The 13,080-nt window shown below is 39.0% G+C and overlaps 2 protein-coding genes across 3 annotated transcripts in view; one reads left to right on the top strand and one right to left on the bottom strand.

The window, feature by feature from the left end:
• Positions 1-907, bottom strand: part of LOC138192688 (tumor necrosis factor receptor superfamily member 1A) — a 17,466-nt gene extending 16,559 nt beyond the window's left edge. Inside the window, exon 1 of the mRNA XM_069140253.1 lies at positions 649-907. Within this exon, the coding sequence (XP_068996354.1) occupies positions 649-663 (15 nt within the window). The 5' untranslated portion in view covers positions 664-907. The remainder of the gene's footprint in view (positions 1-648) is intronic.
• A 2,306-nt stretch (positions 908-3,213) lies between these two features.
• Positions 3,214-13,002, top strand: znf362b (zinc finger protein 362b). 2 transcript variants are annotated; one of them, XM_069140249.1, is made up of 9 exons: positions 3,214-3,474; positions 5,720-5,783; positions 6,093-6,327; positions 6,976-7,080; positions 7,911-8,229; positions 8,720-8,944; positions 9,888-9,966; positions 10,061-10,219; positions 10,766-13,002. In XM_069140249.1, exons 2-9 carry the CDS (start codon positions 5,721-5,723, stop codon positions 10,880-10,882), a joined length of 1,302 nt encoding a protein of 433 aa, XP_068996350.1. In that variant the 5' UTR covers positions 3,214-3,474; position 5,720; the 3' UTR covers positions 10,883-13,002. The 2 variants fall into 2 exon arrangements, with proteins under 2 accessions (XP_068996350.1, XP_068996349.1); XM_069140248.1 differs by having other exon boundaries at positions 6,066-6,327.
• The last annotated feature ends 78 nt before the right edge of the window (positions 13,003-13,080 follow it).

Genomic DNA, 13,080 nt, shown 5'->3' with positions numbered 1-13,080 from the left:
TTTAGTCTCTTATGATAGCAAAACTAAATGTTATTGCAGTTGAGACAGTTGGTCAAACAAAACCATTTGAGGTCGTCACTTTGGACTTGAGGAACTTGTGATGGGCATTTTTAGCTACTGCAGCCACTCTCCAAATTAAATGAGAATAACTGGTGCATTAAACATTAATGTAAATAATTACTCGTAAATGTATTAAGTTATTGATCTTTGACTTTGTTGTTACGAGAGCTGCAAGACCAGGACAGAGAATTACTTAAATAAAAAAGACCTTCACTCATCCACATATTACATCATGTTGTCTCATCATCACTAAACTTTGATGCTTTGCAGCAACTGATGAGAAGTAACTTGATGGGCTTTAATTACAACTCTTAGAAACTGAAACCACAACCGTGAGAATGTACATAGAGTAAATCTTTCTGACAGTCATGACAATAATGTGTCAGTCACTCTACAATATATAAAGGAAAAGTTTAGAAATGATTGGCATTGAAAATAAAAACAAACCCTTTAACAGACCTTATCTTGAAAACATTGAGACATACTGTATATTTATTTGGTCACTTTCTTATAGCAATAAAAAAAAAAAAAATCAAAAATCACTGAAAAGACATAAAAAAAAGTAAACATAAAAATGTGATTACTTACCAACATAAAGTCCATGTTTGGAGAGCTGACAGTGTGGAAGTTAAACAACCAACTTTAGGTGAGCGAGTTTAACTCATTTGAAAAAAATATATAATAAAGTCAGATTAAGTAGTTATCACCAGGAGGACCCTACGAAGTTCACCGGCAGGATGAAGCATTCTGACCTGAACTCATCAGTAGATTTCCTTTGACTAACCCTAACTCAAATAAATTGTTAAAGGAAAACTATATTTACGTGTTCGTGTGTATGTGGGTCAAGGCTGTCAGTTCTTTGGAGTCTTCAGAGAAGTGGTGCGAGAAACAGGAAACACAGTGAGATTACCCCCCCCCTCCCCAACCACACACACACACACACACAAATTGTGAACTGCTGTTAGTGTCAACGTCACCACACAGGTTCCTGTGCCCGATCAGTTCTCATAATTCCAGTGATTCAGACAGGAGGACTAGTGACATAAATGTGATTAAGTCATGAACCAGACATAGGGGTTGGATTTGGTGGTGGTGCATGTCAGGGGAGGGCCGGTAAATCTATTCTTTTTTTCTTTCTTCATAAGACTTGAAAAAAATGTAAATTTAAATGAGACTGTAGGTGGAGATAGAGTGAGAAACAAACAGTAACAGTACAGTAGACTCAAAAATACCTTGTGCTTGATAATACGCAATCCCTTCCAAGTATGAATGTGTCACAACAGGATAAATTAATGACTTGCTGTCTTATTTAGTCCATATGTAAACTTTAAAAAAGTGACATCAGCTGTAGTCAGCTTCTTTTTTAGCATCCAATCCTGTTTTATTAAATTCTGTTCATTTGATGTTTCTCACACTCAAACTGCACTGATCTCTGGACTTTCATGAAGAACAGATAAGTAATACTTTAATGAGGTAATTTTTTTTTATTTTGAATCTGATATAAGGGAATGCTGACATGGTATCAGGTACTGACATGAGGTACATCACTGACAAAATGATGACTGGCTGCAGGATGGAAATTGACACTATTACTTGAACAAAGGTCAAACTTTCTTCACCTTTGCTGGCATTATTTAGGCCTCCATGTGGTTGAAAAGCAGAAGTTTTTACAAAACAAATCTATAAGATATCAACATAGTCAGCACTGTTTCAGTGAATACATTTCAATGTAAAGTAAGTAGGTAACTACACATGCAAACTGCTTTTATTTAAACTTTATTTAAATCCCAATCAGGTTAGCAGACTCTTTTTTAAGGGTGACCATTGCCAGGACAGCAGCCGCACATATTCAGACTGGGCAGAAAAAGTGGTCAGATCCCTTAAGTACAAATACAACAGTGGAAAAATTCACCATTATAAGTGAAAGTCCTACCTGAAAACTTGTTTTGTAAGAGTACAGAAGTATTAGCAGGACAAATTTTCTGAATTATTAAAGTAAAAGTACTGATTTTGTTCCTCTCATCATTAGATTATTAATATTGACGCCTCAGTGTGTAAGCAGCATGTTGCTGTTGTAGTTGTAGACTGCTTTTTTATAAGATATCAAAGCCAAAAAGGTTAGAAACTACTTCTTTAATATTTGCACTGTGTTGTATTTCAAAATACAGTTATGTTGTCCACCATAACAAATCTTCATCTTAAAAGTAACTAAAGCTGTCAGATAAATGTATTGGTGTAGAAAGTACAATATTTCCCTTTGAAATGTAGTGGAATATAACAATTAAATAGCATAAAATGGAAATTTGCAAGTACAGTCCAAATATCTGAAAATTGTACTTGACTACAGTACTTAAGTATATTTTAACCACTGTATTTTAGACATTAAAATACAACAACAGGCACAGAAACAAAACTCCTGCTTAATGTGCTCATTAATGCTGTTAAAACAATGTGTCTGAGGGTGTATCCTAATCATGTGCTGACACATTAGTTAAATGTATTTACATACATTCACTTTTCATCTGAATTCAGTGTAGTTTTCACCTTAACACTATCTCGGTTTTGGGAAAAGAGACATTTGGTTTATGTATTTCAATGTTTTTACTCCTGCCATATTTTCTTTATATTATAGGCTAGCCTTTCAAAGCATGTGACAGGCTTTATTCAGTCTGGTTATGTTGTTTGTATTTATGAAAAATAGTTTTTACTTGGTTTAACAAGGGTAAACAGCGAACCTTGTTTTTTGACCTGCAGATCAAGACATCAGTGTTTATTGAGGAATTTAGACACTGATTTGGGCTTATTTGATTGGGTTTATTTAAATTTTGGGCCACTTTCTTCTTTACCATCACCATATTTATGTTGCTGTGCAGTTTCTTCACAGTTTCAGATTTCACATATAATGATGATGATCAGAGCTCTTAAAATATGCAGCATGCTGCAGATTAAACAGCGTCGGAGCAGCTTTGGTATTTAACAGCCTGGCATTTCATTATTTAAACATGGTTTCTTTTAATGGATGCACTCAGTATTTCACTGAAGTAAGATTTTAAAACGCGGTACTTTTCTTTGTAATGGGAGTATTTCACGTTGTTGCGTTGCTATGTCCGCTTTCTTCTCGCACCGCTGCCGATCTGCAGCTTAAATCCAACCAAACATGCGCCGAAATAACGTTAACGATTCATCGGGAAAGCGCTTCCTATTAAACGGGAATAAAGTGGGTCGTCGTGTAAACATCCAAAGCCACATATCAGCAGAATAATTTCCCTGTGTCTGTACTGTACTGAGCCTGCAGCAGCACCCAGAAGTGAACAAAGCGACCCGGAAGCGGTGGTCCGACTGGAGGCAGAAAGAACATCAACCTTTTATATTATAGCTGTACTCGCAAGACAGTATCTGCAATCAGGACACAAGGTATTTGTGCATGTCTTTTCGTCTTTTCACTGCTGTGCATGGATCTGATCAGCGAAAGCCTCCCGGATGTGTGCGTTGTGCACAAAATGCTATTTCTGTCCTTTGATTCGTCCAAAAGTTACAGAATGTGACAAAAAAAAAAAAAAAAAACAGCCCTAAAAGTGACATTTGGTTAAGATGGCACAGCGTCTTTCGGGAGCTGAGGCATTGTGCGCCGCTTATGTTTTGACCTTTACGCATCGCCACGGTTATTTTAATCGGTGTAACGAGTCCAGCTTGTCGGTTTCCGTGCTGTTTTTGCAGGGCATGGTTGTTGTAGGAAGTGTCAGTTTTTTTAAGAGCTGGGGAGGCCGGGCTATTCAAACCTGCAATTCGCCGTAAACAATCATTCATGCCTTTGACATGATAAACACACCTTTGTGTCCGTCTCCGGCCGCTCCTTCTCCCCAGCACCCTCCTCACGACTACACGCTCATGCTCCTAAAAAATTTTGGGGTCTGCAGAATATGGCGTCCCGCCTTATAAAAATAAGGCTGCCATTTTTGTTTCTCTTTTGTCTGGAAATGTTTTAAGAAAACTGTCTGAGAATGTCTGAGTCGCACCGGGAGGGTCGACGCGTTCAATCCTCTGTCAGTCCGAGTCCGGAGGGGCTCCCACACCGCCGACATGTCCGAAAAGTCAAGGAAGGCAAAGTTTTTTTTCCCCCATTAGCTGGAAATTTAAAGCGACGTCCACTTATTTTCAGGAATTCAGACAAAAGGAGCAGAGGAGCTTAATGTCCAGGCTAAACGTGTGAGGCCCTGTCAGACTAATGTCTTCTTTTAAGTGACTCAATATTTCTGGGTGACATTTAATATGTTTCAGCTAAAGGTGTCCGTTTGGCTCATAAAGACACTCTCTATGCCTAATATAGACACACTGAACTATAATCATAAATAAAAGCAAGTTAGTCCAATGACAGTTCTCACTTGTATTAATATTTTTTTTTAAATATACTCATTTATGTCTTTTTTTTAAGGTGACTGTGAGTCCTTAAGATTATCTTTAAATACATTTTTAAAAATAAATTCTAACTCAAGGCCCACTTACTGGATATTGCACTCATCACTTTAACACAATTCATTGTAGTTGTTGTATTACTACAGTCACAACACATGCTGCTTATATGTTTGCATTAGTACATATTTCTGTACTTATTCTTTAGCTGTCTTTTGTGTTAGTTGTATTTTCGTCATTTTGTATCGTTACTTGTTTGGATTTTTATGCAGCACTTCGCCGAGACAAATTCACTGGATGTGAAAACGCACGTGGCAGTTAACCCGATTCTGATTTTGCCACCTTTCACCTGCCGACTGCTGGTCTTCCTCAGAGGATGGCGTTTGCTCAGTTGTCATGGCCCCCCCGCCCCGCTAGTCATGAGCAAACTCATCCTGAGGAAGACTCTGAGGTGCGGTTGAAAGATGGGACTATCCCGTGAATTAATCCCTTGAGTTAAGATTTTGTTTGTGTATGTAGGTTTTCAAGGTCAACCATTAAATGTCAAGCTGAATGTTAAATCCAATGTGGCAAGATTTTGAAATATCACCATAAAAGTCTAGTTGTTTTTTTTTTTTGTGGGTGATCTATATATTTGGGATATTTGCACGTTTTTAAAGCCAATAAAAACCTTAAGACAAAAAAAAAGTTACTTTTTAAACGTAGATTAATGTATAAGGCACTTGCCTGTGGTAAAAAAAAACAACAGTCTGGGTTAACCCAGTCTCGACCCTCCCTGCTTAGTCTAAAGAAAATAAGAAGTCAAAACACACAAGTGAAAACCTTCTGATGTCTGCAGACACCTTGTAAAATAAATTTATTAAAAAATCTGATTAAGTGAAGCACTTTGAGCACTAAAATTACGAGATTAAGCATAATAGTGCATGCAGACCAATAACTGTGAATTTTATGGAAACTAATGAAATGTATGAACTTGAAAGAAAATGCTCATCTTTTTGACAGAAAACAAACCACGTGGTTCAGGTGTCAGAATTTAGATTTTCTCCGTTAAGATCTGCTTATCTGTCAGCTTTAATTCTGTCTGCCCACAGATTTTGTTCACAGTATTAAAACACTTTTAAACAGTTTCCAAAAACAATGCTTTGCATCCTGAGCCCTCCTCTTAGCCTGACTGACAAATGTGTAGTAAGACTTCAGCTCATCAAGTATAACTTTTGAACATGACTAATATAAATGTCGCTCACTTCAGGATGGCAGAGCCTCGATTTAACAACCCCTACTTTTGGCCGCCGCCACCTTCCATGCCGGGCCAGGTAAGTCCACTCTTTACATGTAATTACTGGGACATTTTCACCTTTCATAGCCATTTATTTCCATGTGTGAATGTCTTTTCAGCCATTCGGCGCCAGTCCGTCACTGAAACGAACTCTCGGACTGAGAATCTGTCACAGTTCATTCTCATAGATAGAAAAACAAGTCAAACTTGAACTACGTGCTGGTCAGCGTTTTCTGTCCTGCGATGTGTTTTGGGGGCATGAACGACATTCACACACGGTGGCTGTTTTCTGTTGAGCATGACCCGTTAACCCTTTCAGCTGGATAACCTGGTCCTCATTAACAAGATTAAGGAGCAGCTGATGGCTGAGAAGATTCGACCCCTGCACCTGCCGCCTACCTCCACCCCTTCTCAGCAGTCTTTACTGGTGCCCACCTCGTCCCCGGATGGCAGCGCTCAGCATGGCATGTCGATGCCAAAGCCTCAGCCGCAGCAGGTGCCGGGCCACCACCAGCAGCCGCAGGGCTCTGGACAGCCGGACATTGCTCTACATGCTCGTCCCGCCTCCAGTGCTGGACCAGGTACAGTCTTCAGTTTATTGTTGTTTTTTTTTTTTAGACCTGCGTACTGTCAGAGTGCAGACTCGGGTGTGTCTGTAGCATCAAGTGCTGAAATCTGTCAAATACCTGCAAATTTTGAGTAGGGGGTGCAATTATACACACACCGCGTAAGTGCAAGGTGACTACAGCGAAAAGCCTGAATGGAAAGTGAGTAATGCCCGCATACTTACTCCAAAAGCCACGAAACATACTGCGAAATTTTGACCTGACGAATCCAAGCTGGATCAAAACATTTGGATTAAATGTTGGAGTTGTGGTTTTGGATTAATTGTGCAGGTGTTACACTTTTTCCATTGCTTCAGATATTTTTTTGTTAAAGAAATAACCTCGTCAAATCTTTTACTGTTTTTTTTTCCAAAGAAAAGTCCCTGCTCATTTAACGATAACATTTAGACATCGTTGGACTGGGAAGCGTTTGTTAAATGTAGGGTTTTATAAAGAAACATTTCTAGGTAGGTATTGAAACTGTATCATTTGAGTATCAGTCATAAAACTCATCAGTCCGGCAGCTGTGTAGACACATAACCTTTCTAACTGATAATAAAAGGTCTAATGATGATTTTCTTTCATCAAGTAATTTTTCAAATGCCGTCACCTCATACCTTCCAGATGGAAATATGGACGACAAGTCGGCGGTGAAGGCCAAGGGATTATGGGAAGACTGGCACATGAGACAGCTCGTGGAGCAACCTGGCCGGCTCAACCATCGCTCAGGTACTGTAGTCACTCGGTCTGTTGACATGGGGTGGGGGGGGGTCTGTAAAACGATCAGTCTCTGGTGTTGTTTAAATTGACAGAAGTGTGACAAGTCAAAGTATTAAGCAATTGTCATGATAGATTGGCACACACTCACAGTTAAGGTGAAGGACACACAGTCTCTGGGAACTATTTACTGCACTAATACACTCAGCGTTCTGTATGTGGACATACTAAGATACTTTTGGGGTCAGCTTACTTCAACAGAAGCACTTGTCAGACGGGAGGACACCTCTCTGGTACACTGTAGGAGTTGGGGATGAAGAGAGGGGTATGTCTGACAGTTTTTGTAACAAACAATGCAACATTCAAGCTTACTTTGCTTTCGAGATAGAATAAGTTTGCAGAGTTTTAACTCTTTTTTTTTTTTTATTCTTTACACGACTATTTCTGTCACTTTTCGTGTGCAACAACAAATGTACCGCTGTAAATGCCTCTCAGGAGAGACTGTCTGAAAATGTGCGCTGTTATCCACATATTTAAACGACTATCAAGTGAGTTGAGTGGCTGTTCAAATTCAAGCAATTTTCATGAGTCTGATAATTATGTCATGGAAATGAACAGAAGCCAGTAGCTGCCTGCAATAGTAGGAAATATAAACTATGAAAGCTAAAACTGAGTAGCCTGCATTTAAAATTGAAAAATGTCTGTATAAAGTACCTATAACTTGTAAAAAAATTACCGATATGTTCCTGAAATGATCCATAAGCCTCTACAGTCATCTACAGTCATGTTTAGTGCTGTAGTAGCCGTGTGTGCTGATGAACTTCTGGCTCCTCCCTCCTCAGGTCTGGCTCCTTTATCTCGACCCGACAGCCACAACACCTCAGAGGCCCTGACCCCCACCACTCCGATCTCCAGCAGCCAGAACCGCCTGGGTGGTGCCCCCTCTGTAAACATCATCTCTGGGCTTGCTAGCGGTCCCGGCATGGACCACATGAAGGTTGGAGGTCTGGCAGGACTGTTGGGTCCCCCACCAAAGGCACCTCGGGGAAGGAAGAAGATCAAAGCTGAAAACACAGCTGGTCCTCTGCTGGTGGTGCCCTACCCCATCCTCGCTGACCAAGGCTGCATCACTGTTGCACCCAAAGAGGGCAAAACCTACAGGTGGGACACAAGAAAGCTGCTACTATTGTTTTCCCTGCATCCCAGGGGGGAGGATATTTCACCTTAGTGCTGATCTGGCAAAGCCAGTTTACAGAGTTAATTATAGTCTGCAAAGAATCAAAAGGGATTTGCTTGAGACAAGTTTTGTTTTAGGTAAACTGTAGATTATTGAGACTCACTGAGAGTTTATGGAGCCATCTTTCACTTGAATGGATGAAAGCTTTAGTAATTACGATTTGGAAATGTATCACATTATTTGTTGTGGTAATGAGAGAAAACAATTGGCGACGAGCTACAGGACCCCCAAAGTCTAGCACTGGTGGTGGTGATGTAGAGCTGGTGGATGAACGATGCAAACTTTGGTTGACACTCCCTGGACATCAAGCAGGATGAGGTAGTGATGTGGAGGTGGAGCTAAGCTAAGCTAAGCTTGTCCAAAATCACATGATCTGATCATTCGTATGTGTTTCTGTCTCTTTTCATCACCAAGATGCAAAGTCTGCCCGCTCACCTTCTTAACCAAGTCAGAGATGCAGATTCATTCCAAGTCCCACACAGAGGCCAAACCACACAAGTGTCCCCACTGCTCCAAGACGTTCGCCAACGCCTCTTACCTGTCCCAGCACTTGCGCATCCACCTGGGGATCAAACCCTACCACTGCTCCTACTGCGAGAACTCGTTCCGTCAGCTGTCACACCTGCAGCAGCACACCAGGTTGGTCAAGCTGTGAACACAAAGCAGAAGAAAAGTTAGTGTCCAAAAAAACAAAACAAAAAAAAACAGCCTCTGTGGAGATACAGCTAATTGCCTATATTATAGCTTTACCTGGGCATCTGGAATCTGACTCAGTGCTACCAGATGACCAATATTTACAGATTTAAAAACATTTTTTAAAAAAAGTTGTCTATAGAAATCCCTTAACAAATTCATGCAAATCATATGGGGCATTTTGATTTTGGTTTAGTTACATGTTGCCTTTTTTTTTTTTTTTTTTAGTTTTTTCACTTTTCTAGCTATTTCTCTTCTCTTAAATATGCAGTGAAAGTTTGTAAAATCTATTACGAATATACTTTGATCTTGTTTGCGACACCTTAGATCAGAGGTCCCTAAATCGAAGGGCCAAAAATGTGTTAATCTGGATGAAGGGCTATAGGCCAAAAATAAATGTTTATGTTATATGAAATTACATTTCATTAAAATGTGATATATTTTTTACAGAAAATTAACATTCTAAGTCTTAAATAAAAATGTCTGAATAATTCAAACACGACTCTTTAATATTTAGTCAGTGAAGTAGGACAATAACAGCACGAGCATCAGCAGGACAGAGAGAGAAGACCATCATTCTTTGTAGATAAGACTGAGGCCAACGGAATTTAACAGGGAAACTGAACAGCAGCGTGCCGTACATTGCCGTAAAACTCATTATGTCGTTTTTAACTTCACAAAATGTATCAGTCATCAGGGTTTCGATTTGACAGCACCGAAGAATAAGCAGAATAAGCACTAGCTTGTAAAATCTCATGACGGGACAAGAACAAAGAAGGTAAGGGCCAAACTCGGCCCCCGGGTCCCATATTGGGCTGCTGTGCCTTAGATGACTCAACTGCAATCTTCTCTGACATCAAACTTTTCTTATCTGCTGTGTTTGTCACAGAATCCACACTGGCGATCGGCCTTATAAATGTGCTCACCCCGGATGTGAAAAGGCTTTTACCCAGCTGTCTAACCTCCAGGTCAGTCGCAACTGTTACATACTACTTCAAAACATTTAGTTAACAGGTTCATTCAAAATCACCAAAGTTTGCGTCTGTGTTTGTTCCCCGACAGTCTCACCAGAGGCAGCACAATAAAGACAAGCCGTATAAATGTCCTAACTGCTACCGTGCCTACTCAGACTCTGCATCACTGCAGATCCACTTGTCAGCGCATGCCATCAAAAACGCTAAGGCCTACTGCTGTAGCATGTGTGGCCGGGCATACACCTCAGTGAGTAAACCGCAGCTTATCTGTTTGCTGTCTTCGATTTTCTCAGTGTACCTTCAGACACTGTTCATGTGGCTGATAACCAATGGCATTTGATGATGCACTTACTCCCTTCAACTAGAAATAGTCATGTTTCCTGCTTGGGATGTTTCACCAATTCAACATGTTCTTGCTCTAATCCAAACATGTAGAAAAGACATGAGTTTTTTTGTTTGGTTTTTTTTACATAAATTTAATAGAGTCCACTCCTCATTTCTGCACACAGGGTCATTCTAAGTACAAGTTAACTTAATAATTTGTACTTGTGGTTTGTTATATGTATTTAATCATTGACATTAGCTCAGTTAGCATTTGAGGTAATATGTGATTAAGAAAAGGGTCAAATGTCCAAAAAAATTGGAATTCAGTAAGCAGTAATTCAGGAAATTAAACTTTTAAAGATGAAAAAAACTTTTTTTTATTATTATTATTATTATTATTGTTGTTATTCAATCTGCTGTTTAATGGCAGTATAATAATTGTATCTGGTGTATTTTCACGTCTTTGTAGGAGACCTACCTTATGAAGCACATGTCCAAACACACGGTGGTGGAGCACCTAGTGAGCCACCATTCGCCCCAGAGGACCGAGTCCCCCAGCATCCCCATACGCATCTCCCTCATCTGAGCTCCCGGGTCATTCAGCAGCAGGATTCAGAGTCGGCGTTGGGGTGGAGCTTATGAGGCCCTGCACCCACAGCCATCTACATAAGGCTTACATTAGCATTATGACAGCTGACATAAGCATTCAGTGTTAGATTCAGTAAACAGACTGTCTCCATCCGTCTTGACACGGGCCGTCTGTCAAAAAAAAAAAAAAAAAAAAAAAAAAGAGCACAGCGTTATTTTGTGAATGTAACAATACAGCTAGATGTTGTCCAGGAGGTTCGAGCGGCAAAGAATGTCTTGCGTCAGATTTAATAAGCACTTTCGTAAGCATCATGTAAACCGCTGGATGCATTGGCCGTTAGAAATGTTTTTGTTGTTTTTTTCCCTCTTCCATGAAATGGGTTTCCAAAATGTGCCAGATGATATTTGCCCTTTTAAAGAATTGAAAGTGAAAAGAAAACGTTTGCTGGGTGTATTCTGGAGACATCCAAAGATAATCTTAAAGCACTTTTAGGCCTTGTGGTTTTGGCTCAAATTGTTTCAATCTTGTCGGATGGTAAAATGCCAAAGGGCATTACTTGTGGCAGCTAAGAGTACCGACTGTGTACAAATAACAGTCTTTTGTGTTACTTACTTTGTTTTTATTCACATGTTCGTGCAAGTACAGGGTCATCTAAATTTGAAGAAAGGCAATCGGTAGATGACAATTGAAACATTTCATGATTGTATTGAGGAGTTGTGTAATTGACCTGAGGAGGCAACAAAACAGAGCAACATGGAAGGGAAGAAAGATTCATGTTTTTTTTGTTTTTTTTATTTCCAAACTCTGTCCACTCCATTTTTGATGTTCACCTTTACGGCACCTTTACGATCATAACATGATCAAAAAAACACTGCTACTTTGTTTTCAGTTTACTTTCGTCCCAGTAGATAGTGCCATATATGGTGAGGTTTTAAGAGAGAGCAAAGCATGTAATGGTGTATGTCTGCTTTCAGTTAAGCTTAAACATCTTAATTTCCATGAATTAGAAGTATTCGTTGAGTACATTGCACATGTATCAGTGTCAGCCCTTTTCTTTTTCTTTTTTTTTAAAACACAATTCAGCTGAAATAAAATTTTACTTGAGCAGTAAATTTTAAACCCAACCATTGGACCAAAATGTGAAGTTATTGTACAGTTACTCTAACCCAGTTATCTTTCTTTCTTTTTTTTTTTTTATATCTATCTTTAATAAGCTTTACCCATTTGGAATAAACTGCAGTATAATTCATATTCAGTAGGCATATATTATTTTTACGCAGAGGTGGATTTTCTCCTTTTGCTTTTTTGTTTTCTCCTTACTATTCTTTTAATTGTACACAGTATTGTTTGTTGTATTTTTTACTGTAATGGTAACCTCTGAATGGTACTAATAGGGCACCCTGTATTCTTCAGGGCACTTCAGAAAAGGTGCTACGGCTAGACGTTACGTTTGAGATGGAACTGAGAATAATGTAAAATACATATACAGTATATAGTATGTTTTCAAAAGAATAAAAACTTATTACTCAAGCCACTGGCCTGAAAACAGACATTTAACGCCAACAACAGACCCTGCCTCTTCAACTTACTCTCTCTTTTGAGATAATGGGAAAATGTACATGTTGCTGTACTGTAAAACATGTTACTCATTTATAGTACCTATTTTTAAGTTTTCATAAACATGTTCTGTTTGGGTTTTGTAAAAGTTTATGTAACTGTAATTATTTTAGTCTACCTGTATGTTATTAATATTCATGTTTTATATGAGTTATTTACATGTAAGCCTTAACTGTTCCATCATCCCATTTCCATTACTCTGTATTGTGTTCTGCAGTATTCAGTCGTGTAAACATTTTGATTTATTTTTCCTTCCGCATGGAGTTCCTGAGCTGTAATCTGTATAACTGTTTAACCCATGTTCTCTATGAAAAGATATTGCGTAGATTTATTACACTTTTTCCTGTCTTGCATTGTGGTTTCATATACAGTTTCTAGACGACTAAATATGCACAGCCAAGACTGAGAAGTTCAACTAAGGTTATCAATGTTTAAAAAAAGGAAAAAAAAGCTTTGTATCTTTACCTTGTTTAATAAACAGACTGTTATAAATTAATGAATCACTGATTTCTTCATTTGTCCTAAAAACTGTGTCTGCCAACAGATCTGGTATTGCAGTGAGATGTAATGACGAAAAC

This window comes from Embiotoca jacksoni, unplaced genomic scaffold, assembly GCF_022577435.1.
Source record: "Embiotoca jacksoni isolate LCO1_2020_lvr unplaced genomic scaffold, fEmbJac1.0.p SCAF_9, whole genome shotgun sequence".
Classification (NCBI taxonomy): domain Eukaryota; kingdom Metazoa; phylum Chordata; class Actinopteri; family Embiotocidae; genus Embiotoca; species Embiotoca jacksoni.
Note: the sequence above shows the minus strand (reverse complement) of the source record. Positions and strands in the feature narration are given on the sequence as shown.